A 25,971-nucleotide genomic window follows, 5' to 3' on the forward strand; every position below is an offset into this window, starting at 1 on the left:
CAGAATCAGAGGCTCCAGAATCACGAGGCCTCAGAGGCAGTGTCCCCGCAGTGTCTGAGGCTGGTTGAGTTACAACAGGCTGGGATTGAGTACTCCGTGCCCCCCAAACTACTTTCTGCTTCCAAATTTCGACCCAGCCTCACGTCATTTGGCCTCCAGCCTTGGGTGTGGGTGCCTGTCCCGTCCTGCAGCCCAGGTCTCAGAGCCACCAGAACAGTGAGTTGCTTGAAGGTGCCTCATGGTGTGACTGGGTTGGAGAGGGTGACAGGCTGAAAAGCCACCTTGTGAGGCCGTGGTGGTGCGACTGAGGAGGGAGATTTGGGGAAACCTTGGCCTGTTTTATGCGTAAAGGCAACAAAGAAGATGAAGCTAAGTTTTGTGTGAGGAGTTTTACTTCATTTTCAGGAAGCTGCTGCCATCAATGGCTGTGAACTAAAGTGGGACCAAGTGTGAGTTAGGGTTCTAAACTTGTCTCAAAACTTCTTAGACAAAGAACATACTAGAAGAGAGAGGACAGGAGTGAGGGACGGGAAGAAGAAATCTTGTGAAAGCCCCGAGGTCATGCAGGCATCACCCAGACCTTGGGCTGGGCCAGGGCCCTGAGCAGCCTGAGCCCATGGGTCCTGGCAGTGGGTGCAGGCCCTAAGTTTTCTGCACATGCAGAAGCGCTTAGGGGGACTGGGTTGTGGTGCTGATTTCAGGGCCTCACACTCTTGTGTCCTCTGAGGTAGTGGGGTCCTGGAACTATCCAGCCACTCTTCTACACCTGGGACCTGGGGACCTTGATGACACACCAAGCCCAGAATTCTAAGTCCAGGTCTAGTGTCATATGAATGGTTCCTGTTGTTGGCAACCAGTGGAATGGGATGTGAGTGTTTTTTTTTTTCAGGCATAGCGTCCTGTATATGTAACAACTTTGATTGAATACTTTGCTCATTCAGGAACCAGAAAGAGTTTTTTTTTTTTTAAATTAGTAACTGGTATCAAAGGACAGGAATTGTGACATGTTGGAAGTGTGTTCTGCAGGTGATGGGAACAATGGGAGGTTTGGAGCAGTAGGGGCAAGTCATGTGACCGAGGTCTCATTGGACTCTCCATGGCTGCAGCATCATGAATAATATAGATGGGGTGGACGCAGTAAACGACTAGGATGGAAGCCGCTGTGTTAGCCTTGGTGAATGTGATGGTAACTGGCCCATGATGGTGGTTGTGGAGCTGAAATAAGCAGTTGAATTCTGCATTAGTGTTTTAGGTGTGGCCACCTGGATTACCTAATTTGGAGGTTGAGAGAGAGGTAAGAGTCAGGGATGATGTGAAGGTTTGCATTTGGCAGCTGGAGGTATGTAAGGACCATCAGCTGAGATGCAGATATTCCTATTAGGAACTGTAATGTTATTTGGGGATACCAAAACTTCTATATTTTACCTGTTAGGGTTTCTGATAATTCAGGGAGCAGTTCATGAGACTCTGAAATTCTGAGGAGCAGTTCAGAATAAAAACTTCTCTAAAATGTTGTTGGGGATGTATGGACCAGGTTGGGGTTGTAGATTATTTTCTTTCTTTTAATTGGAGACCAAAGAGTGAGTCAAACAAGATGAGACTGCAGCTGTTGCCTATTTACTTGTTAAACACACACCAGCATAGTGTTGTGAGCCTTAGTCTGGGGTTTTGTCGTAAGTCTAGCAGATTTGCTGAGTGGAATGATTGGGCATCTGTGAGACTCACTGGGCGTGGGCTAAGGGGCCTTAGGTGATGGGACGTGAGGGATGAAGGCTGTGACTGGTAAAGGGACATCGGGTGCAGCTCCAGTGGAAATGGCGTCTGGATATCTGAGATCTGATGTGGTTCTCGGTAACTGAGGTTGAAGGAAAACAGAATCAGGGAGATTGGCCTCCATGGCAGAACTCAAGGCTGCTTCAATCAGTGAGTGTGAACACTCACAGTTGGTGTACGACTTAATCCTGTTTGATTTTGACAAGCAGTCACTACACCACACATGCTGAGTTATGAGAAGGAAGGCAAGGAGATCACCATGGAGGCTGTGGGATTGCAGGTGTGAGATAGGTGTGGGAGAAAGAGTGATGTGCCCTTGGGGTAGTCATGTATCTTCATAGTTAAAGAGCCCTGACATTGACTTAAGAGGGAATTAAGGTTGAGTCCATCTTTGGTGATGTCTGGAAATATGATATGGGTAATGTCAGATGAATTTCTGTAAAGAAGGCATGTTGTGGTGGTACATTCCTTGTCCAGAGCTTTATGTGCACACCTGCCTTTTGTTGTTGAGGGCTGTTACAGTGATCAATAGGAAGGAGGTAGCCTACATCAATGTTTCTGGGCTTGAAAATATCCATTGGCATGGAGAGGGCAGAAGGGTAAGAGAGATTTACATTACAGAGGTGGTGGGGTAGAATTTTGGAAAAGAAGATGATTAGGAAATATACTGTGGTCATTATGGCACATTTATGTTACCTTTGAAGTTGTGTCTTTGGGAATGCAGCTGTGTGAGAGAAGTGTGGTTCAAAGAATTATGTGCAGCAGGTAGTGCAAAGAGATGACTTCAGCACTTGGGATTAGGTTCAAAAGTTTGATCAAGGATACCATAATCTTGGGATATCCTGAATAGGGAGACAGCAAGCTGATTGCCTGTCAAGCACAGTGTCAGGTCACTCACAGTCTCCTTATGCACACCATCTCTCCCTGCCTATGATCATGACACCCACTGTATTGAAAAGGGGTGTGGTCTACATGTGAGTAACAGAGTAGAGGTATTATCTACAAGATTATTTGCCCTTAATTGTGGGGGAATACACAGCATCAACTAGAACAAAAGGAGAGAATGGCTTTGACTGGACCAAGGCCTGGTATCTTTTCTGAGGTGGGGTGGTGAGGGAGCAGATGGATGTGGACGTTAGGGAATTTTATGAACATGAAATCCTAGGAGAAGTGCTCATGATGGACTGAACTGTGCCAATTGTGACAGGAGATGAACTTTGAGGACGTGGCCATCACCTTCTCTGAGGAGGAGTGGCGGCTCCTTGATGAGGCTCAGAGACTTCTCTACTGCAAGATGATGGTAGAAGCTTTTGCCCTGGTCTCATCTGTAGGTAAGACCTTCACATCTCTCCTAGTGTCCTGAGGTGACGTCCTCTCTTCCTTTCTTGCCAGGATGTAGCTTTGACAGCCAAACCATGGGCTGTACCTGTTTTCCCCATTGCCCTGTCAATTGTACTGTGGCTGCGAGTGCTGAGTTTTGGAGAGACCTGAGCAAAGGACTCCATGATATCCCTCACACCCATTGCCTCAAATGGTGCAGGAAGTGATGGGAGTCATGGTTGTTGCAAAAAGCTTAATGGGCCCAAGCTTGTCTATGTCCACATGCATGGCTTCCACTTCTGCACCATTCCTCCAGCTAAAGGCTCTTTGTGACTGCCTGTGCCAGGTGATGGTCTTTACTTGCATGAACCATGGGCAGTTCTTGTAAGATCTCCTTCCATTGTTTGTAATATTCTGTTGCCTGAATTCTACTGCATGCTGTCTTACTCAGGTCAGTGTTGGCTAATCACCTCTGTTGTGTTTCAATATAACTCAGAATATTGTTGTTCTATGTGCTTGTACTGTGGAAGGTGCAAGGAGAACCCTGTTTTTTCACAAGGTGAACATACAGGATGACATAGGGTTGCCTGGCCCTCCTGAGTCGCAGCTGGGGTAGTATGACATAAGGATGGTGTTTAGATCATACCAGGAATGTGTTCATGTCCAACAAGTTTCGGTTGAGGTGCCACTAGCAGCAGCTCTTTTCTACCTTTTCATTCCCGTGTTTGACACTTCGCTGACATATCTTTTAATCTGTGCCTTCCTGGGTTCTGGCCACCTTCACCGTCTTCCCTTTTCCATCACCTGTTCCACTGAACTACTCTATACACAGTTTTTTCCTTAGCTTTTTTTAAAAAAATATATTTAATTGAATTTTTTACAGAGAGAAAGTGAGAAGGATAGAAAAGTTAGAAAAATCAATCAGCTGCCTCCTTCACACCCCGTACTGAGGATGTATCTGCAACCAAGGTACATGCCCTTGACCGGAATCTACCTGGAGCCCTTCAGTCCCCAGGCCAATGCTGTATCTACTCAGCCAAACCAGTTAGGGCTGCAGTATTTTTAAATATTGGCAGGCATATGTGCTTTGAGGTTCACAGAAGTGTTTCACTCTACGCTGACACAAGCTTCTCGTTTCTTGAATTTTAGCTGGAATAAGTTGTAGCCAACTTTCTGAACAGTTGGCGCATGTCACCATCAGACAAGCCTTGTTGAACACTATTAGCAGACTCTTGAGCAGATGATCCAGGATCTGTTCCATGTGGTGCTTGCCATGATTGTTTCATATTTTGTTTGAGGTCTTCCCTGTATGGTGATCTTCAGAGGCCCTGATCTTCAGAGCAGCATCTTATCAATATCTCCTTCAGATATTTTGCTGTCTGACAATTTCATGGCACCAACATGTTATGTGCGACACACTTTTGTAATGAGACTTCTCCCTGTCACCATAGTCGACATTCATTTCATCACCATTTTTCTGTTTTCAGGTTGTGGGCATAAAACGGATGATGAGGAGGTGTGTTCTGAGCAGAGTGTATCAATAGAAGGAGAGTCACAGGTCAGTGTTTCTAAGACAACTCCAGCAACCCAGAGGACCCATCTCTGCAGGAGGTGTTTCTCTGTGTTCAAAGATATTCTGCACCTGACGGAGTCACAAGCATCAGATTTTGAGCAGAAAGCCTTCTTCTCCAATGCATGTGTGAGAGACTTCGGTTTCAGTGCAAACCGTCATCAGCAACAGGGGGAAGCCAATGGAGAGAAGCTCTGGAAAGGAATTGTGGACAGGGCCTCGTTTGTGACCAGGTTCATCTTCTACTTATCACAGTTGTGTTCCACCAGTAGGGAGGTTGGGGGACACTTCCCAGCCATGTCAGGGTTTCTCCATCACCAGGTCCCCCTCAACACTGAGGAGCCACACAGTGGCAGTGAGATTTCAGAGGAATTTCTCAATAGAAAAAGGCATCACCAATGGGATGAATGTGACAAAGCTGACAGCCCCAACCAGAACCTTGTTCAACATCAGGACTTCAGCTCTGGAGAAGTGAAATATGAATATAATACATGTGAGAATGTTTTCAGATGTACCTTTAACCACAATAGACATAGGAGAGTTCACACTGGAGAAAAGTCCTATCCATGTGCTGACTGTGGGAAGTCTGTCAATCAAAGGTCTTCCCTCATTAAACACCACAGAGTTCACACTGGGAAAAAACCTTACAAATGTAGTGAATGTGGGAAATCATTTAGGCGCAATTATGAGCTCTTTATCCACAAGAGAGTTCACACTGGAGAAAAACCATTCGAGTGTAGTGAATGTGGGAAATCTTTTCATGGAAATTCTCAACTCACTAAACACAAGAGAGTTCACACTGGAGAAAAACCATATAACTGTAACGAATGTGGGAAATCATTTAGGCACAATTATGAGGTCTGTATCCACAAGAGAGTTCACACTGGAGAAAAACCATATGAGTGTATTGACTGTGGGAAGTCCTTCAGCAATAGGTCTAATCTCATTCAACACCACAGAGTTCACACTGGAGAAAAACCTTACAAATGTAGTGAATGTGGAAAATCATTTAGGCGCAATTATGACCTCTTTATCCACAAGAGAGTTCACACTGGAGAAAAACCATATGAGTGTAGTGAATGTGGGAAGTCTTTTCATAGAAATTCTCAACTCACTAATCACAAGCGAGTTCACACTGGAGAAAAACCATATAACTGTAGTGAATGTGGAAAATCATTTAGGCGCAATTATGAGCTCTGTATCCACAAGAGAGTTCACACTGGAGAAAAACCATATGAGTGTAGTGACTGTGGGAAGTCCTTCAGCAATAGGTCTAATCTCATTCACCACCACAGAGTTCACACTGGAGAAAAACCTTACAAATGTAGTGAATGTGGAAAATCATTTGGGAGCAATCAAAACCTCTTTACCCACAAGAGAGTTCACACTGGAGAAAAACCATATGGGTGTAGTGAATGTGGGAAATGTTTTCGGTGCAACAGTCACCTCCTTATCCACCAGAGAGTTCACACTGGAGAAAAACCTTATAAGTGTAATGAATGTGGAAAATCATTCAGGCAAAATTCCAATCTCATGCAACACCAGAGAGTTCACACTGGAGAAAAGCCGTATGAGTGTAGTGACTGTGGGAAGTCCTTCAGCAGCAGCTCTAATCTCATTCGACACCACAGAGTTCACACTGGCAAAGGGACTTATGAGTGTATTCAATGTGGGAAATCTTTTTGCTCTAAATCTTTCCTCATTCAACATTTGAGAGTACACACTGGAAAAAAACTTTAAATGTGCAGGGAATGTTTTACGTTCTCACTCAGAATAACAAGCCCAGAGGAGAAAATTTTACCCAATTTACCTGAATGCAAACCCCTTTATCAGAACATACACTGTGCTAGATGCCTCCTAAGTTTAAGGTATAAGTGACACTTTCAGAAACTAGATTGCACTTGCTAATCTACTCATGAATATAAACTGATGTCAGTAGAGGAAATTGTCTGGAAGATATTTCACCCATATCCCCGGGCTCACCTGACGAGTGTGAATCTGTCACCACCCCTGCATGTGCTTGAGAAAATTATGAATATTCTGAGCTCCTGGATGAATCTTCATTCCTTTATTTCTGACCAGAGAATTGACCTGATCCAGGTTTTGTCCGGAACCCACTTCATCCACTAAGAAGTGCTACCTCTTTCAGATACATTGTGGGTCTCACATTAGGCTGTGATGAAGTGTTTCAGGTTCCAATTCATCAGACTGCAAACCTCTGGCTATCCTTTGTTGTGGTTTATGATCTTTATGTAAAAGTGGGGTTTTTTGTGTGTTGTTTTTTTTTTTGTACTTTAATTTCATTGGTTCTATTTTCTCCCTGGGATGATTGAAAGGAAAGTTGTGTTCTGTCAGCATGGACAGGTGAATACTATGGTGTGATGTCAAACTTACTGTACTTTGGAAGGCACAGCTTGATGTCATAAAATCACTCTGTTCAATATTGGTTGATTTTGTATTGCCGACCGAGGCCTTGAGAGAAAGTGTGCATGACTTTGTGGGTCTAATGTGCTGTCTGGTGCCTCTTATTGTAGAGGTCAATGGTCGCCCTGAACAGGTGGCCTTTATTGTGCTCCTGTGAACAATATGAATTACATTCTCTGTTCACAGTATGTATTACATAAGTATCAGCGATGTTTTATGGAACTACACTCTACGTGCTCTGAAGAGGCCATGTGTCATGATGTATGTGATTTCATAGGCTGGTGTCCTTTGTTGTAAGACTCAGAGGTGGAATTAGTTTGGGAGATAAAAACTGTTTTCATATTCATGGTAGACACTGTAGTTAAGCTGGATAAAATTGCCTCTATTGGACATAAATCCAAATTTTTTTCATGTCCTGTGGCTTGTATGATCTGAGAGAACTTCCATCACGACTTCTTGAAGCTGACATCACTAGCAGACAAAATAACCTCCTGGTTTTGTGATTTTCTTTGGCCCCTTAGCATATTCATCTCAAGGTTGTTGCCCAACAGGCAAGACCTCAAAGCTAGAGGAAGGTTAACCCTGTAATCAGTCCCAGGATGTGTCTGTTGTAACCAGTCAGCATTCCCGTTGATTCCACTGCCAATAGTCTTCCCTGCTTGACAGCATTTGCTGCCACTGAGACAAGGCTGGTCCTCCCAGGAAATGAGAACTGACATGCAACAAAGTGCACCTTTCTCGTGTGTGCTATTTGGTGAGCCCTGACCTAGAGATAAAGCTGTGAAACTGTCACATGTAAATAAACCACCTGTAACTCACACACAGGGTGGGGCAATAATGTGATCACAGTTGTATGTCTGGAAAACACAGAGATTGTTTAAGAAATTATTTTAGAAAATAATTTTATTCATTTTTTTGGGAGAGAAAAAGTAGGACCATTGAAGAGAGAGATAAACATAGATTTGCTGCCTCCTGCACGCCACAACTGGAAATCCATTTGGGGATGGTCACTGACCTGGAATCAAACCAGAGACCTCTCCAGGAATGGGATGACACCCAACCAACTGAGGACACTGGCTGGGTCAGAGTATATTCCTGTATTATTATTAATTATTGTGTTATATTCCATACCAATAACTCTATACCTTCTTTTGTCACACCCACTGTTTTCCTACCTTCCTCTTATAATCTCTCTTTCGGCCTTTCTTGGCCCTCCATGCACTCAGGAATTTTCCATTCTTTAAATGGAATAGTTCATACTGTTCATAGTTTAATAGGCACTATTTGATGTGTACATTTTAACAGATACTGGTTTCCTCCATGCCACACAATCATTTGAGATTCCATACAAATGCTTGGGTGAAGAGTTAATTTTTTTTATTGCTGAGTAGTACTGGATTCTGTGAATTACCATTTTATTAGTTGCTCTGTTTTTTGTTATTTCCAGGTTTGGCATATTATACATAACTCTTCTAGGAATATTTGCACGCAGTTCTCTATATAGACATATGTTTTGCTTATCACACTGTTGTGTAGGTGAATGTTTCATTTAAGATATGCAGAACTGTGATCCAAAATAGTCATTCTCTTTGGCTTACACTAACCCACAGTATATAAAAATCACAAATTTTCTGTTACCCTGCAAGGGCAAACAATTTTTAACCTTTTTAAATAGTAACCCCAGAAATGCATATCATGTTAACTTGCTCTACTTTTAATTCCATCTACTGAGTAATATTTTATGGTGAACATTTTTTATACAATTCTTTGTACTGTATTTATCTGCCTTTTAAAATTATCTGCTGAGAATCTTTTTCAAATTGTTTAAATAAATTTATCATTTTAACCGAAGGAGGACTGTGCAGCATTTAAGACATCTGCTTCAACTTCCCACATTCCTCAGTGACTCAAGTGACTCCTTTGCCACATGGAACCATTGGTTTTGAGTACTGAAGGACAATTGTTTTATAGAGTGTGGAGGTGCTGTTTTGGGAGGACTCTAGGCCTTTGAGGATGATGGAGGATCCAAGTTTCCTAGAAATGAATAAATGGGTGGGTGCATATGAGGGATAGTATAGGGGGAAAGTTCCTGGGCTCCTGAGTCCCCTTTGCGAATGAGGAACTGGATAGCCCTGGAGAGCACTGAGGGTCCATTGGGTTCCTAATCCCTGGAGAGCAGGTCACCCCCTTATCCTGGGAAATCTCAGGTGCCACCTAATAGAGGAAGGTGCCTGGGCTGCTGGGACCATGACTCCCGGACCTCCAATCTATGGTCATCTACTGAGTGTGCATGGCCTCCCGGTAACACTGGGGCCACGAGGCAATACAGGCTCAGTGCTCTCTGCAGTGGGGATGGGGAAAACGTGAAGGGACCACATTTAGCACCGGTTCCTGCACAGGATGAAAGGAAAACACAGGATCACCACGGGTGTTAATGTCAGCGTTTTCCCAATCAGCCCCACCTGATGGCGCACTCACCTGGGCACTGCAAATGACAAAGAGGCTTGGAGGCAAGGTCGTTACTGATGTGAATTTAATATAGGTGCCAGGATGCGTTCACTCCTGTCCTCTTCCCAATCTGCTCTTTTAACATGTGGGTTCCGCAGTGGGGGAAGCGAGACAGCAGGGATTTATTTACCCTGGGTCACAGTCAGAAGTGGGTTCTGAGTTTTCTGCCAATGACATCTGACCAAATTCCCTTTACTGAAGTTCACTCCAGTAAATATTGGCTTTGGGGCAGCTGGGGGACAAAGTCTCGGTGGATGAGGAGGATGCAAACCATCCTGACTTCCACTGTCATTCCCTACCAATTCCCACTCCTCTCTGGTGCCCCTGCACAGTCCCCCAAAAGAGGCTGGCACCACGGGGTCACCTTACTGGGGCCCATGAAGTAGGTCAGGTTCTGCTACTGACACCCTGATGTTGGCTGCAGCCAGTGATATGCTTTGACCAATGAAATGTGGTGGGAGTCCAGCCTGTCACCTCTAACAGAAGAGTCTGGGACCAGTGAGATGGCCGCCCTCTCTGTCCATCTCTGAGAACACCCAGCAGGAACCTACATGTTCAATGCTTCTTTATGCTGCTTCCAGAAGAACCAGGGTGTTCATGTGCTATGAACAAGAAAGATATCTTCTTTACTTTAAGCCACTAAAATTTGGGACTGATTGTAACACATTATAACATCTAGCTGGTCCTAATGGTACCCCATCCCGTATGCTACCCTCTAGGAGGCAGCAGAGCCTAACATTAGAAGCCAGAGCTCTGTTAGAGACACATGGGATTGACTTCCAGCTCTGCCTCTATTAACTCTACAATCAGTCAATTTTCATTGTGTCTCAAAGCTTGGATTTCCTCCCCATTAAATGGATGTTTGAACCATCTCAGGTTGCAGAGAGAATTAAATGAAACAATAATGAAGGTAAAGCCTTGAATCCAAGGCCTGGCACCTGTAGTAAAACATTCAGTAACTGTTAGCTGCTGAGCTTGACATTGTGTACTGACCGCAGACATACAAACAATGTAGGAAATGTCAATGTGTTGGCCTATGTGTGCTTTTAAATTTTCTTTTTAAATGAGTAGGATAAGATTATGTATATTCTCTCATAGCCTGCTTTTTCTCTTAATAATGTCATATTTTCAGGTTAAAAGAATGATAGCCAGTCTTGAGTGGCTCAGTTTGTTGATCGTCGTGCTATGCACGGAATGTTTGCCAGTTCAGTGCTTATTTGAGGACACCTGCTATGGTAATGAGCTGCATCCCATTAGGGGTCATGTCAGAGGCAGCTAATCTGTATTACTCTCCTTCTTCTCACTTTAAAAGTCAGTTAAAATGCTTTTACATATATTTATCCATTACATTTGTAGTCTTCAGGAATAATTGAAATATACTTTTCACCTGAGGGAGCATTCTAAGCGTTGCAGATTCTGAAATAATGGTTCCAAACAAGAGTTTAGTTTTGTAGACTACACTCCCCAGAAATTTTGACCAGCCTCTAAAACCTAATGTTGCCAGTTCCCAGTGTCACTTGGATGCCCCAGAACAATATTCGCAATGGGCAGTGAGTAATTGGGATCGTAGTGCCCCATGGGAGACTAGATTGCTACATTACCCAAAGGGCCATGCGCTAAGGAAGGCTGGATTCATCCAATGAAAGCCCAGGACAGGAGCCTGATCACTGTGCTCATTGGTTGGATCTTGACTTGGTGGTGAATTTGAGCTTTGCAGTGTGTTCACAGAATCAGAGGCTCCAGAATCACGAGGCCTCAGAGGCAGTGTCCCCGCAGTGTCTGAGGCTGGTTGAGTTACAACAGGCTGCGATTGAGTACTCCGTGCCCCCCAAACTACTTTCTGCTTCCAAATTTCAACCCAGCCTCACCTCATTTGGCCTCCAGCCTTGCGTGTGGGTGCCTGTCCCGTCCTGCAGCCCAGGTCTCAGAGCCACCAGAACAGTGAGTTGCTTGAAGGTGCCTCATGGTGTGACTGGGTTGGAGAGGGTGACAGGCTGAAAAGCCACCTTGTGAGGCCATGGTGGTGCGACTGAGGAGGGAGATTTGGGGAAACCTTGGCCTGTTTTATGCGTAAAGGCAACAAAGAAGATGAAGCTCAGTTTTGTGTGAGGAGTTTTACTTCATTTTCAGGAAGCTGCTGCCATCAATGGCTGTGAACTAAAGTGGGACCAAGTGTGAGTTAGGGTTCTAAATTTTCTCAAAACTTCCCAGACGAAGAACAGACTAGAAGAGAGAGGATAGCAGGCAGGGACGGGAAGGAGAAATTCTATGAAAGCCCTGAGGGATGCAGGCATCACCCGGCCCCGGGGCTGGGCCAGGGCCCTGAGGAGCCTGAGCCCCTGGTTCCAGGCCGTGGGTGCAGGCCCTAAGTTTTCTGCACATGCAGAAGCGCTTAGGGGGACTGGGTTGTGGTGCTGATTTCAGGGCCTCACACTCTTGTGTCCTCTGAGGTAGTGGGGTCCTGGAACTATCCAGCCACTCTTCTACACCTGGGACCTGGGGACCTTGATGACACATCAAGCCCAGAATTCTAAGTCCAGGTCTGGTGTCATATGAATGGTTCCTGTTGTTGGCAACCAGTGGTATGGGATGTGATTGTGTTTTTTTTTAGGCATAGCGTCCGGTATATGTAACAACTTTGATTGAATACTTTGCTCATTCAGGAACCAGAAAGAGTTTTTTTTTTTTTAACTAGTAACTGGTAACAAAGGACAGGAATTGTGACATGTTGGAAGTGTGTTCTGCAGGTGATGGGAACAATGGGAGGTTTGGAGCAGTAGGGGCAAGTCATGTGACCGAGGTCTCATTGGACTCTCCATGGCTGCAGCATCATGAATAATATAGATGGGGTGGAGGCGGTAAAAGACTAGGATGGAAGCCGCTGTGTTAGCCTTGGTGAATGTGATGGTAACTGGCCCATGATGGTGGTTGTGGAGCTGAAATAAGCAGTTGAATTCTGCATTAGTGTTTTAGGTGTGGCCACCTGGATTACCTAATTTGGAGGTTGAGAGAGAGGTAAGAGTCAGGGATGATGTGAAGGTTTGCATTTGGCAGCTGGAGGTATGTAAGGACCATCAGCTGAGATGCAGATATTCCTATTAGGAACTGTAATGTTATTTGGGGATACCAAAACTTCTATATTTTACCTGTTAGGGTTTCTGACAATTCAGGGAGCAGTTCATGAGACTCTGAAGTTCTGAGGAGCCGTTCAGCATAAAAACTTCTCTAAAATGTTGTTGGGGATGTAGGGACCAGGTTGGGGTTGTAGATTACTTTCTTTCTCTTAATTGGAGACCAAAGAGTGAGTCAAACAAGAGGAGACTGCAGCTGTTGCCTATTTACTTGTTAAACACACACCAGCATAGTGTTGTGAGCATTAGTCTGGGGTGTTGTCGTCAGTCTGGCAGATTTGTTGAGTGGCATGAATGGGCATCTGTGAGACTCACTGGGCATGGGCTAAGGGGCCTTAGGTGATGGGATGTGAGGGTTGAAGCCTGTGACTGGTAAAGGGACATCGGGTGCAGCTCCAGTGGAAATGGCGTCTGGATATCTGAGATCTGATGAGGTTCTCGGTAACTGAGGTTGAAGGAAAACAGAATCAGGGAGGTTGGCCTCCATGGCAGAACTCAAGGCTGCTTCAATCAGTGAGTGTGAACACTCACAGTTGGTGTAGGACTTAATCCTGTTTGATTTTTCCAAGCAGTCACTACACCACACATGCTGAGTAATGAGAAGGAAGGCAGGGAGATCACCATGGAGGCTGTGGGATTGCAGGTGTGAGATAGGTGTGGGAGAAAGAGTGATGTGCCCTTGGAGTAGTCATGTGTCTTCATAATTAAAGAGCCCTGACATTGACATAAGAGGGAATTAAGGTTGAGTCCATCTTTGGTGATGTCTGGAAATATGATATGGGGAATGTCAGATGAATTTCTGTAAAGAGGGCATGTTGTGGTGGTACATTCCTTGTCCAGAGCTTTATGTGCACACCTGCCTTTTGTTGTTGAGGGCTGTTACAGTGATCAATAGGAAGGAGGTAGCATACATCAATGTTTCTGGGCTTGAAAATATCCATTGGCATGGAGAGGGCAGAAGGGTAAGAGAGATTTACATTACAGAGGTGGTGGGGTAGAATTTTGGAAAAGAAGATGATTAGGGAATAAACTGTGGTCATTATGGCACATTGATATTACCTTTGAAGTTGTGCCTTTGGGAATGCAGCTGTGTGAGAGAAGTGTGGTTCAAAGAATTATGTGCAGCAGGTAGTGCAAAGTGATGACTTCAGCACCTTGGGATTAGGTTCAAAAGTTTGACCAATGATACCATAATGTTGTGAAACCCTGAATCGGGAGACAACAAGCTGATTGCCTGTCAAGCACAGTGTCAAATCATTCACAGTCTCCTTATGCACACCATCTCTCCCTGCCTATGTTCATGACACCCACTGTATTGAAAAGGGGTGTGGTCTACATGTGAGTTCCAGAGCAGAGGTATTATCTACAAGATTATTTGCCCTTAATTGTGGGGGAATACACAGCATCAACTAGAACAGAAGGAGAGAATGGCTTTGACTGGACCAAGGCCTGGTATCTTTTCTGAGGTGGGGTGGTGAGGGAGCAGATGGATGTGGACGTTAGGGAATTTTATGAACATGAAATCCTAGGAGAAGTGCTCATGATGGACTGAACTGTGCCAATTGTGACAGGAGATGAACTTTGAGGACGTGGCCATCACCTTCTCTGAGGAGGAGTGGCGGCTCCTTGATGAGGCTCAGAGACTTCTCTACTGCAAGATGATGGTAGAAGCTTTTGCCCTGGTCTCATCTGTAGGTAAGACCTTCACATCTCTCCTAGTGTCCTGAGGTGACGTCCTCTCTTCCTTTCTTGCCAGGATGTAGCTTTCACAGCCAAACCATGGGCTGTACCTGTTTTCCTCATTGCCCTGTCAATTGTACTGTGGCTGCGAGTGCTGAGTTTTGGAGAGACCTGAGCAAAGGACTCCATGATATCCCTCACACCCATTGCCTCAAATGGTGCAGGAAGTGTCTGGGAGTCATGATTGTTGCAAAAAGCTTAATGGGCCCAAGCTTGTCTATGTCCACATGCATGGCTTCCACTTCTGCACCATTCCTCCAGCTAAAGGCTCTTTGTGACTGCCTGTGCCAGGTGATGGTCTTTACTTGCATGAACCATGGGCGGTTCTTGTAAGACCTCCTTCCATTGTTTGTAATATTCTGTTCCCTGAATTCTACTGCATGCTGTCTTACTCAGGTCAGTGCTGGCTACTCACCTCTGTTGTGTTTCAATACAACTCAGAATATTGTTGTTCTATGTGCTTGTACTGTGGAAGGTGCAAGGAGAACCCTGTTTTTTCACAAGGTGAACATACAGGATGACATAGGGTTGCCTGGCCCTCCTGAGTTGCAGCTGGGGGAGGTATGACATAAGGATGGTGTTTAGATCATACCAGGAATGTGTTCATGTCCAACAAGTTTCGGTTGAGGTTCGACTGGCAGCAGCTCTTTTCTACCTTTAAATTCCCATGTTTAACACTTCCCTGACATATCTTTTAATCTGTGCCTTCCTGGGTTCTGGCCACCATCACCATCTTCCCTTTTCCATCACGTGTTCCTCTGAACTACTCTATATGCAGTTTTTTCCTTTCTTTTTTTTTAAAAATATATTTAACTGAATTTTTTACAGAGAGAAGGTGAGAAGGATAGAAAAGTTAGAAAAATCAATCAGCTGCCTCCTTCACACTCCGTACTGAGGATGTATCTGCAAACAAGGTACATGCCCTTGACCGGAATCTACCTGGAACCCTTCAGTCCCCAGGCCAATGCTGTATCTACTCAGCCAAACCGGTTAGGGCTGCAGTATTTTTAAATATTGGCCGGCATATGTGCTTTGAGGTTCACAGAGTGTTTCACTCTACGTTGACACAAAATTCTCGTTTCTTGAATTTTAGCTGGAATAAGTTGTAGCCAACTTTCTGAACAGTTGGCGCATGTCACCATCAGACAAGCCTTGTTGAACACTATTAGCAGACTCTTGAGCAGATGATCCAGGATCTGTTCCATGTGGTGCTTGCCATGATTGCTTCATGTTTTGTTTGAGGTCTTCCCTGTATGGTGATCTTCAGAGGCCCTGATCTTCAGAGCAGCATCTTATCAATATCTCCTTCAGATATTTTACTGTCTGACAATTTCATGGCACCAACATGTTATGTGCGACACACTTTTGTAATGAGACTTCTCCCTGTCACCGTAGTCGACATTCATTTCATCACGATTTTTCTGTTTTCAGGTTGTGGGCATAAAACGGATGATGAGGAGGTGTGTTCTGAGCAGAGTGTATCAATAGAAGGAGACTCACAGGTCAGTGTTTCTAAGACAACTCCAGCAACCCAGAGGACCCATCTCTGCAGGAGGTGTTTCTCTGTGTTCAAAGAGATTTTGCACCTGACGGAGTCTCAAGCATCAGATTTTGAGCAGAAAGCCTTCTTCTCCAATGCATGTGTGAGAGACTTCGGTTTCAGTGCAAACCCTCATCAGCAACAGGGGGAAGCCAATGGAGAGAAGCTCTGGAAAGGAATTGTGGACAGGGCCTCGTTTGTGACCAGGTTCATCTTCTACTTATCACAGCTGTGTTCCACCACTGAGGAGGTTGGGGGACACTTCCCAGCCATGTCAGGGTTTCTCAAGCACCAGGCCCCCCTCAACACTGAGGAGTCACACAGTGGTAGTGAGATTTCAGAGGAATTTCTCAATAGAAAAAGGCATCACCAATGGGATGAATGTGACAAAGCTGACAGCCCCAACCAGAACCTTGTTCAACATGAGGACTTCAGCTCTGGAGAAGTAAAATATGAATATAATACATATGAGAACGCTTTCAGATGTACCTTTAACCACAATAGACATAGGAAAGTTCACACTGGAGAAAAGTCCTATCTATGTGCTGACTGTGGGAAGGCTGTCAATCAAAGGTCTTCCCTCATGAAACACCACAGAGTTCACACTGGGAAAAAACCTTACAAATGTAGTGAATGTGGGAAATCATTTAGGCGTAATTATGAGTTCTGTATCCACATGAGAGTTCACATTGGAGAAAAACCATATGAGGGTAGTGACTGTAGGAAGTCCTTTAGTAGTAGCACGACTCTCATTCAACACCACAGAGTTCACACTGGAGAAAAACCTTACAAATGTAGTGAATGTGGGAAATCATTTAGGGGCAAACATGACCTTTTTACCCACATGAGAGTTCACACTGGGGAAAAACGTTATGAATGCAGTGACTGTGGGAAGTCCTTCAGCAGTAGCTCTAATCTCCTTCAACACCACAGAGTTCACACTGGAGAAAAACCATATAACTGTAGTGAATGTGGGAAATCATTTAGGCGCAATTATGAGCTCTGTATCCACAAGAGAGTTCACACTGGAGAAAAACCATTCGAGTGTAGTGAATGTGGAAAATCTTTTCATGCAAATTCTCAACTCACTAAACACAAGAGAGTTCACACTGGAGAAAAACCATATAACTGTAGTGAATGTGGGAAATCATTTAGGCGCAATTATGAGCTCTGTATCCACAAGAGAGTTCACACTGGAGAAAAACCGTTTGAGTGTATTGACTGTGGGAAGTCCTTCAGCAATAGGTCTAATCTCATTCAACACCACAGAGTTCACACTGGAGGAAAACACTACAAATGTAGTGAATGTGGGAAATCTTTTCATGGAAATTCTCAACTCACTAAACACAAGATTGTTCACACTGGAGAAAAACCATATGAGTGTAGTGACTGTGGGAAGTCCTTCAACAGTAGCTCGACTCTCATTCGACACCGCAGAGTTCATACTGGAGAAAAACCATATGAGTGTATTGACTGTGGGAAGTCCTTCAGTCGTAGGTCTAGTCTCATTCGACACCACAGAGTTCACACTGGAGAAAAACCTTACAAATGTAGTGAATGTGGAAAATCATTTGGGAGCAATCAAAACCTCTTTACCCACAAGAGAGTTCACAATGGAGAAAAACCACATGGGTGTAGTGAATGTGGGAAATTTTTTCGTCGCAAGAATTACCTCCTTATCCACCACAGAGTTCACACTGGAGAAAAACCTTATAAGTGTAATGAATGTGGAAAATCATTCAGGCAAAATTCCAATCTCATGCAACACCAGAGAATGCACACTGGAGAAAAGCCGTATGAGTGTAGTGACTGTGGGAAGTCCTTCAGCAGCAGCTCTAATCTCATTCGACACCACAGAGTTCACACTGGCAAAGGGGCTTATGAGTGTATTCAATGTGGGAAATCTTTTTGCTATAAATCTTTCCTCATTCAACATTTGAGAGTACACACTGGAAAAAAGCTTTAAATGTGCAGGGAATGTTTTACGTTCTCACTCAGAATAACAACCCCAGAGGAGAAAATTTTACCCAATTTACCTGAATGCAAACCCCTTTATCAGAACATACACTGTGCTAGATGCCTCCTAAGTTTAAGGTATAAGTGACACTTTCAGAAACTAGATTGCACTTGCTAGTCTTCTTAGAAATAGAAACTGATGTCAGTAGAAGAATTTGTCTGGAAGATATTTCACCCATATCCCCTGGCTCACCTGACGAGTGTGAATCTGTCCCCACCCCTGCATGTGCTTGAGAAAAAGATGAATATTCTGAGCTCCTGGATGAATCTTCATTCCTTTATTTCTGACCAGAGAATTGACCTGATCCAGGTTTTGTCCGGAACCCACTTCATCCACTAAGAACTGCGACCTCTTTCAGATACATTGTGGGTCTCACATTATGCTGTGATGAAGTGTTTCAGGTTCCAATTCATCAGACTGCAAACCTCTGGCTATCCTTTGCTGTGGTTTATGATCTCTATGTAAAGCTGTGTGTTTTTTGTTTGTGTTTTTTTTTTTGTACTTTAATTTCATTGGTTCTATTTTCTCCCTGGGATGATTGAAAGGAAAGTTGTGTTCTGTCAGCATGGACAGGTGAATACTATGGTGTGATGTCAAATTTACTGTACTTTGGAAGGCACAGCTTGATGTCATAAAATCACTCTGTTCAATATTGGTTGATTTTGTATTGCCGACCGAGGCCTTGAGAGAAAGTGTGCATGACTTTGTGGGTCTAATGTGCTGTCTGGTGCCTCTTATTGTAGAGGTCAATGGTCGCCCTGAACAGGTGGCCTTTATTGTGCTCCTGTGAACAATATGAATTACATTCTCTGTTCACAGTATGTATTACATAAGTATCAGCGATGTTTTATGGAACTACACTCCACGTGCTCTGAAGAGGCCATGTGTCATGATGTATGTGATTTCATAGGCTGGTGTTATTTGTTGTAAGACTCAGAGGTGGAATTAGTTTGGGAGATAAAAACTGTTTTCAGATTCATGGTAGACACTGTAGTTAAGCTGGATAAAAGTGCCTCTATTGGACATAAATCCAAATTTTTTCATGTCCTGTGGCTTGTATGTTCTGAGAGAACTTCCATCACGACTTCTTGAAGCTGGCATCACTAGCAGACAAAATAAACTCCTGGTTTTGTGATTTTCTTTGGCCCCTTAGCATATTCATCTCAAGGTTGTTTCCCAACAGGCAAGACCTCAAAGCTAGAGGAAGGTTAACGCTGTAATCAGTCCCAGGATGTGTCTGTTGTAACCAGTCAGCATTCCTGTTGATTCCAGTGCCAATAGTCTTCCCTGCTTGACAGCATTTGCTGCCACTGAGACAAGGCTTGTCCTCCCAGGAAATGAGAACTGACCTGCAACAAAAGGCACCTTTCTCGTGTGTGCTATTTGGTGAGCCCTGACCTAGAGATAAAGCTGTGAAACTGTCACATGTGACTTAAACCACCTGTAACTCACACACAGGGTGGGGCAATAATGTGATCACAGTTGTATGTCTGGAAAACAGAGATTGTTTAAGAAATTATTTTAGAAAATAATTTTATCCATTTTTTGGGAGAGAAAAAGTAGGACCATTGAAGAGAGAGGTAAACATAGATCTGCTGCCTCCTGCACGCCACAACTGGAAATCCATTTAGGGATGTTCACTGACCTGGAATCAAACCAGAGACCTCTCCAGGAATGGGATGACACCCAACCAACTGAGGACACTGGCTGGGTCAGAGTATATTCCTGTATTATTATTAATTATTGTGTTATATTCCATACCAATAACTCTATACCTTCTTTTGGCACACCCACTGTTTTCCTACATGCCTCTTATAATCTCTCTTTTTGCCTTTCTTGGCCCTCCATGCACTCAGGAATTTTCCATTCTTTAAATAGAATAGTTCATACTGTTCATAGTTTAATAGGCACTATTTGATGTGTACATTTTAACAGATACTGGTTTCTTCCATGCCACACAATCATTTGAGATTCCATACAAATGCTTGGGTGAAGAGTTAATTTTTTTATTGCCGAGTAGTACTGGATTCTGTGAATTACCAGTTTATTAGTTGCTCTGTTTTTTGTTATTTCCAGGTTTGGCGTATTATACATAACTCTTCTGGGAATATTTGCACTCAGTTCTCTATATAGACATATGTTTTGCTTATCACACTGTTGTGTAGGTGAATGTTTTCATTTAAGATATGCAGAACTGTGACCCAAAATGGTCATTCTCTTTGGCTTACACTAAGCCACAGTATATAAAAATCACAAATTTTCTGTTACCCTGCAAGGGCAAACAATGGTTAACCTTTTTAAATAGTAACCCCAGAAATGCATATCATGTTAACTCTAAATTCCATCTACTGAGTAATATTTTATGATGAACATTTTTTATACATTTCTTTGTACTGTATTTATCTGCCTTTTGAAATTATCTGCTGAGAATCTTTTTCAAATTGTTTAAATAAATTTATCATTTTAACCGAAGGAGGACTGTGCAGCATTTAAGACATCTGCTTCAACTTCCCACATTCCTCAGTGACTCAAGTGACTACTTTGCCACATGGAACCATTGGTTTTGAGTACTGAAGGACAATTGTTTTATAGAGTGTGGAGGTGCTGTTTTGGGAGGACTCTAGGCCTTTGAGGATGATGGAGGATCCAAGTTTCCTAGAAATGAATAAATGGGTGGATGCATATGAGAGATAGTATAGGGGGCAAGTTCCTGGGCTCCTGAGTTCCCTTTGCGAATGAGGAACTGGATAGCCCTGGAGAGCACTGAGGGTCCATTGGGTTCCTAATCCCTGGAGAGCAGGTCACCCCCTTACCCTGGGAAATCTCAGCTGCCACCTAATAGAGGAAGGTGCCTGGGCTGCTGGGACCATGACTCCCGGACCTCCAATCTATGGTCATCTACTGAGTGTGCATGGGGCCACGAGGCAATACAGACTCAGTGCTCTCTGCAGTGGGGATGGGGAAAACCTGAAGGGACCACATTTAGCACCGGTTCCTGCACAGGATGAAAGGAAAACACAGGATCACCATGGATGTTAATGTCAGCGTTTTCCCAATCAGCCCCACCTGATGGCGCACTCACCTGGGCACTTCAAGTGACAAAGAGGCTTGGAGGCAAGGTCGTTACTGATGTGAATTTAATATAGGTGCCAGGATTCGTTCACTCCTGTCCTCTTCCCAATATGCTCTTTTAACATGTGGGTTCCGCAGTGGGGGAAGCGAGACAGCAGGGATTTATTTACCCAGGGTCACAGTCAGAAGTGGGTTCTGAATTTTCTGCCAATGACATCTGACCAAACTCCCTTTCCTGAAGTTCACTCCAGTAAATATTGGCTTTGGGGCAGCTTTTGGACAAAGTCTCGGTGGATGAGGAGGATGCAAACCATCTTAACTTCCACTGTCATTCCCTACCAATTCCCACTCCCCTCTGTTGCCCCTGCACAGTCCCCCAAAAGAGGCTGGCACCACGGGGTCACCTTACTGGGGCCCATCAAGTAGGTCAGGTTCTGCTACTGACACCCTGATGGTGGCTGCAGCCAGTGATATGCTTTGACCAATGAAATGTGGTGGGAGTCCACCCTGTCACCTCTCAGAGAAGAGTCTGGGACCAGTGAGATGGCCGCCCTCTCTGTCCATCTCTGATAACACCCAGCAGGAACCACATGTTCAATGCTTCTTTATGCTGCTTCCAGAAGAACCAGGGTATTCATGTGCTATGAACAAGAAAGATATCGTCTTTACTTTAAGCCACTAAAATTTGGGACTGATTGTAACACATTATAACATCTAGCCGGTCCTAATGGTACCCCATCCCGTATGCTACCCTCTAGGAGGAAGCAGAGCCTAACATTAGAAGCCAGAGCTCTGCTAGAGACACATGGGTTTGACTTCCAGCTCTGCCTTTATTAACTCTACAATCAGTCAATTTTCATTGTGTCTCAGAGCTTGGATTTCCTCCCCATTAAATCGATGTTTGAACCATCTCAGGTTGCAGAGAGAATTAAATGAAACAATAATGAAGGTAAAGCCTTGAATCCAAGGCCTGGCACCTGTAGTAAAACATTCAGTAACTGTTAGCTGCTGAGCTTGACATTGTGTACTGACCGCAGACATACAAACAATGTAGGAAATGTCAATGTGTTGGCCTACATGTGCTTTTAAATTTTCTTTTTAAATGAGTAGGATAAGATTATGTATATTCTCTCATAGCCTGCTTTTTCTCTTAATAATGTCATATTTTCAGGTTAAAAGAATGATAGCCAGTCTTGAGTGGCTCAGTTTGTTGATCGTAGTGCTATGCACGGAATGTTTGCCAGTTCAGTGCTTATTTGAGGACACCTGCTACGGTAATGAGCTGCATCCCATTAGGGGTCATGTCAGAGGCAGCTAATCTGTATTACTCTCCTTCTTCTCACATTAAAAGTCAGTTAAAATGCTTTTACATATATTTATCCATTACATTTGTAGTCTTCAGGAATAATTGAAATATACTTTTCACCTGAGGGAGCATTCTAAGCGTTGCAGATTCTGAAATAATGGTTCCAAACAAGAGTTTAGTTTTGTAGACTACACTCCCCAGAAACTTTTGACCAGCCTCTAAAACCTAATGTTGCCAGTTCCCAGTGTCACTTGGATGCCCCAGAACAATATTCGCAATGGGCAGTGAGTAATTGGGATCGTAGTGCCCCATGGGAGACTAGATTGCTACATTACCCAAAGGGCCATGCGCTAAGGAAGGCTGGATTCATCCAATGAAAGCCCAGGACAGGAGCCTGATCACTGGGCTCATTGGTTGGATCTTGACTTGGTGGTGAATTTGAGCTTTGCAGTGTGTTCACAGAATCAGAGGCTCCAGAATCACGAGGCCTCAGAGGCAGTGTCCCCGCAGTGTCTGAGGCTGGTTGAGTTACAACAGGCTGGGATTGAGTACTCCGTGCCCCCCAAACTACTTTCTGCTTCCAAATTTCAACCCAGCCTCACCTCATCTGGCCACCAGTCTTGGGTGTGGGTGCCTGTCCCGTCCGGCAGCCCAGGTCTCAGGGCCACCAGAACAGTGAGTTGCTTGAAGGTGCCTCATGGTGTGACTCGGTTGGAGAGGGTGACAGGCTGAAAAGCCACCTTGTGAGGCCGTGGTGGTGCGACTGAGGAGGGAGATTTGGGGAAACCTTGGCCTGTTTTATGCGTAAAGGCAACAAAGAAGATGAAGCTCAGTTTTGTGTGAGGAGTTTTACTTCATTTTCAGGAAGCTGCTGCCATCAATGGCTGTGAACTAAAGTGAGACCAAGTGTGAGTTAGGGTTCTAAATTTTCTCAAAACTTCCCAGACGAAGAACAGACTAGAAGAGAGAGGATAGTATTCAGGGACGGGAAGGAGAAATTCTATGAAAGCCCTGAAGGATGCAGGCATCACCCGGCCCCGGGGCTGGGCCAGGGCCCTGAGGAGCCTGAGCCCCTGGGTCCAGGCCGTGGGTGCAGGCCCTAAGTTTTCTGCACATGCAGAAGCGCTTAGGGGGACTGGGTTGTGGTGCTGATTTCAGGTCCTCACACTCTTGTGTCCTCTGAGGTAGTGGGGTCCTGGAACTATCCAGCCACTCTTCTACACCTGGGACCTGGGGACCTTGGTGACACACCAAGCCCAGAATTCTAAGTCCAGGTCAAGTATCATATGAATGGTTCCTTTTGTTGGTAACCAGTGGAATGGCATGTGAGTGTCTATTTTGTTTGTTTGTTTGTTTTTCCAGGCATAGCGTCCTGTATATGTAACAACTTTGATTGAATACTTTGCTCATTCAGGAACCAGAAAGAGTCTCTTTATTTTTTAAAATTAGTAACTGGTAACAAAGGACAGGAATTGTGACATGTTGGAAGTGTGTTCTGCAGGTGATGGGAACAATGGGAGGTTCGGAGCAGTAGCCGCAAGTCATGTGACGGAGGTCTCATTGGACTCTCCATGGCTGCAGCATCATGAATAATATAGATGGGGTGGAGGTGGTATAAGACTAGGATGGAAGCCGCTGTGTTAGCCTTGGTGAATGTGATGGTAACTGGCCCATGATGGTGGTTGTGGAGCTGAAATAAGCAGTTGAATTCTGCATTAGTGTTTTAGGTGTGGCCACCTGGATTACCTAATTTGGAGGTTGAGAGAGAGGTAAGAGTCAGGGATGATGTGAAGGTTTGCATTTGGCAGCCTGAGGTATGTAAGGACCATCAGCTGAGATGCAGATATTCCTATAAGGAACAGTAATGTTATTTGGGGATACCAAAACTTCTATATTTTACCTGTTAGGGTTTCTGACAATTCAGGGAGCAGTTCATGAGACTCTGAGATTCTGAGGAGCCGTTCAGAATAAAAACTTCTCTAAAATGTTGTTGGGGATGTAGGGACCAGGTTGGGGTTGTAGATTACTTTCTTTCTTTTAATTGGAGACCAAAGAGTGATTCAAACACGATGAGACTGCAGCTGTTGCCTATTTACTTGTTAAACACACACCAGCATAGTGTTGTGAGCCTTAGTCTGGGGTGTTGTCCTCAGTCTGGCTGATTTGCTTAGCGCAGTGGTCAGCAAACTCATTAGTAAACAGAGCCAAATATCAGCAGTACGATTGAAATTTCTTTTGAGAGCTGAAAACAGACTTCTGTGCATGGGCCATGAAGTTTCAATCGCAGTATATGTGGATGCCTGCATGTGGTATTTTGTGGAAGAGCCACACTCAAGGGGCCAAAGAGCCCCATGTGACTCTCGAGCTTAGAGGCATGAGTGGGCATCAGTGAGACTCACTGGGCGTCGGGTAGAGGGCCTTAGGTGATGGGACTTGAGTGCTGAAGGCTGTGACTGGTGAGGGGAGATCAGGTGCAGCACCAGTGGAGGTGGCGTCTGGATATCTGAGATCTGATGTGGTTCTCAGTTGGTGAGGTTGAAGGAAAACCCAATCAGGGCGGGAGGCCTCCATAGCAGGATTCAAGGCTGCCTCAATGAGAGTGGACTCTCAGAGTTGGTGTAGAACTTAATCCTGTTTGAATTTTCCAAGCAGTCACTACACCACACATGCTGAGTAATGAGTAGAAAGTCAAGGAGATCACCATGGGGGCTGTGGGATTGCAGGTGTGAGATGAGTGTGGGAGAAAGAGTGACGTGCCCTTGGAGTAGACATTTGCCTTCATAGTTAAAGGGCCCTGACATTGACATAAGAGGGAATAGAGTTTGAGTCCATTCCCGGTGATGTCTGGAAATATGATATGGTGAATTTCTCATTAATTCCTGAAAAGAGGGTGTGTTCAGGTGCTACATTCCTGGTCCAGAGCTTCGGTGAAATTTATGTGCACACCTGCCTGTTGTTGGTGAGGGCTGTTACAGTGATCAATAGGAAGGAGGTAGCACACCTCAGTGTCCTCTGGGCTTGGAAATCTCCACTGGCATGGAGAGGGGAGAGGGAAATACATTACCGATGAAGTGCATTGGAATTCTGGGAAAGAAGATGATTAGGAAATAAACTGCTCATCACAGCACATTTGTGTTCCCTTTGAAGTTGTGCCTCTGGGAATGCAGCTGTGAGAGAAGTGTGGTTCAAAGAACATGTGCAGCAGGTAGTGCAGAGTGTTGGTCTCAATATCCTGGGATTGGGTTCAAAAGGTTGAACAATGATACCGTAACCTTGTGATACCCTGAATCGGGGGACAACAAGGTGATTGCATGTCAAGCACAGTGTCAGGTCACTCACAGTCTCCTTATGCACACCATCTCTCCCTGCCTATGTTCATGACACCCACTGTATTGAAGAGGGGTGTGGTCTACATGTGAGATCCAGAGCAGAGGTATTATCTACAAGATTATTTGCCCTTAATTGTGGGGGAATACACAGCATCAACTGGAACAGAAGGAGAGAATGACTTTGATTGGACCAAGGCCTGGTATCTTTTCTGAGGTGGGGTGGTGAGGGAGCTAGAGGATG

At 44.4% G+C, this 25,971-nt stretch overlaps 2 protein-coding genes across 2 annotated transcripts in view; both read left to right on the forward strand.

The window, feature by feature from the left end:
• Window positions 1-1,996: 1,996 nt before the first annotated feature.
• LOC129147565 (zinc finger protein 239-like) lies at window positions 1,997-14,744 on the forward strand. The gene is made up of 6 exons (XM_054710106.1): window positions 1,997-2,053; window positions 2,981-3,100; window positions 5,453-6,096; window positions 6,181-6,295; window positions 14,298-14,417; window positions 14,631-14,744. Exons 1-6 carry the CDS (start codon window positions 1,997-1,999, stop codon window positions 14,742-14,744), a joined length of 1,170 nt encoding a protein of 389 aa, XP_054566081.1.
• A 1,845-nt stretch (window positions 14,745-16,589) lies between these two features.
• Window positions 16,590-25,971, forward strand: part of LOC129147566 (zinc finger protein OZF-like) — a 17,638-nt gene continuing 8,256 nt past the window's right edge. Inside the window, exons 1-2 of the mRNA XM_054710107.1 lie at window positions 16,590-16,669; window positions 16,748-17,948. Of these exons, the coding sequence (XP_054566082.1) occupies window positions 16,590-16,669; window positions 16,748-17,948 (1,281 nt within the window). The remainder of the gene's footprint in view (window positions 16,670-16,747; window positions 17,949-25,971) is intronic.

This window comes from Eptesicus fuscus, chromosome 21, assembly GCF_027574615.1.
Source record: "Eptesicus fuscus isolate TK198812 chromosome 21, DD_ASM_mEF_20220401, whole genome shotgun sequence".
In the NCBI taxonomy this organism is placed as follows: Eukaryota; Metazoa; Chordata; class Mammalia; order Chiroptera; family Vespertilionidae; genus Eptesicus; species Eptesicus fuscus.

Coding starts and splice junctions, on each gene's coding strand:
- LOC129147565 (XM_054710106.1), top strand. CDS start 1,997: ATGCTGAGTTATGAGAAGGAAGGCAAGGAGATCACCATGGAGGCTGTG. Junction 6,296..14,297: donor ATCTCATTCGACACCACAGA/GTTCACACTGGC, acceptor CAATTGTGACAG/GAGATGAACTTTGAGGACGT. Junction 14,418..14,630: donor CTTTTGCCCTGGTCTCATCT/GTAGGTAAGACC, acceptor CAAATGGTGCAG/GAAGTGTCTGGGAGTCATGA.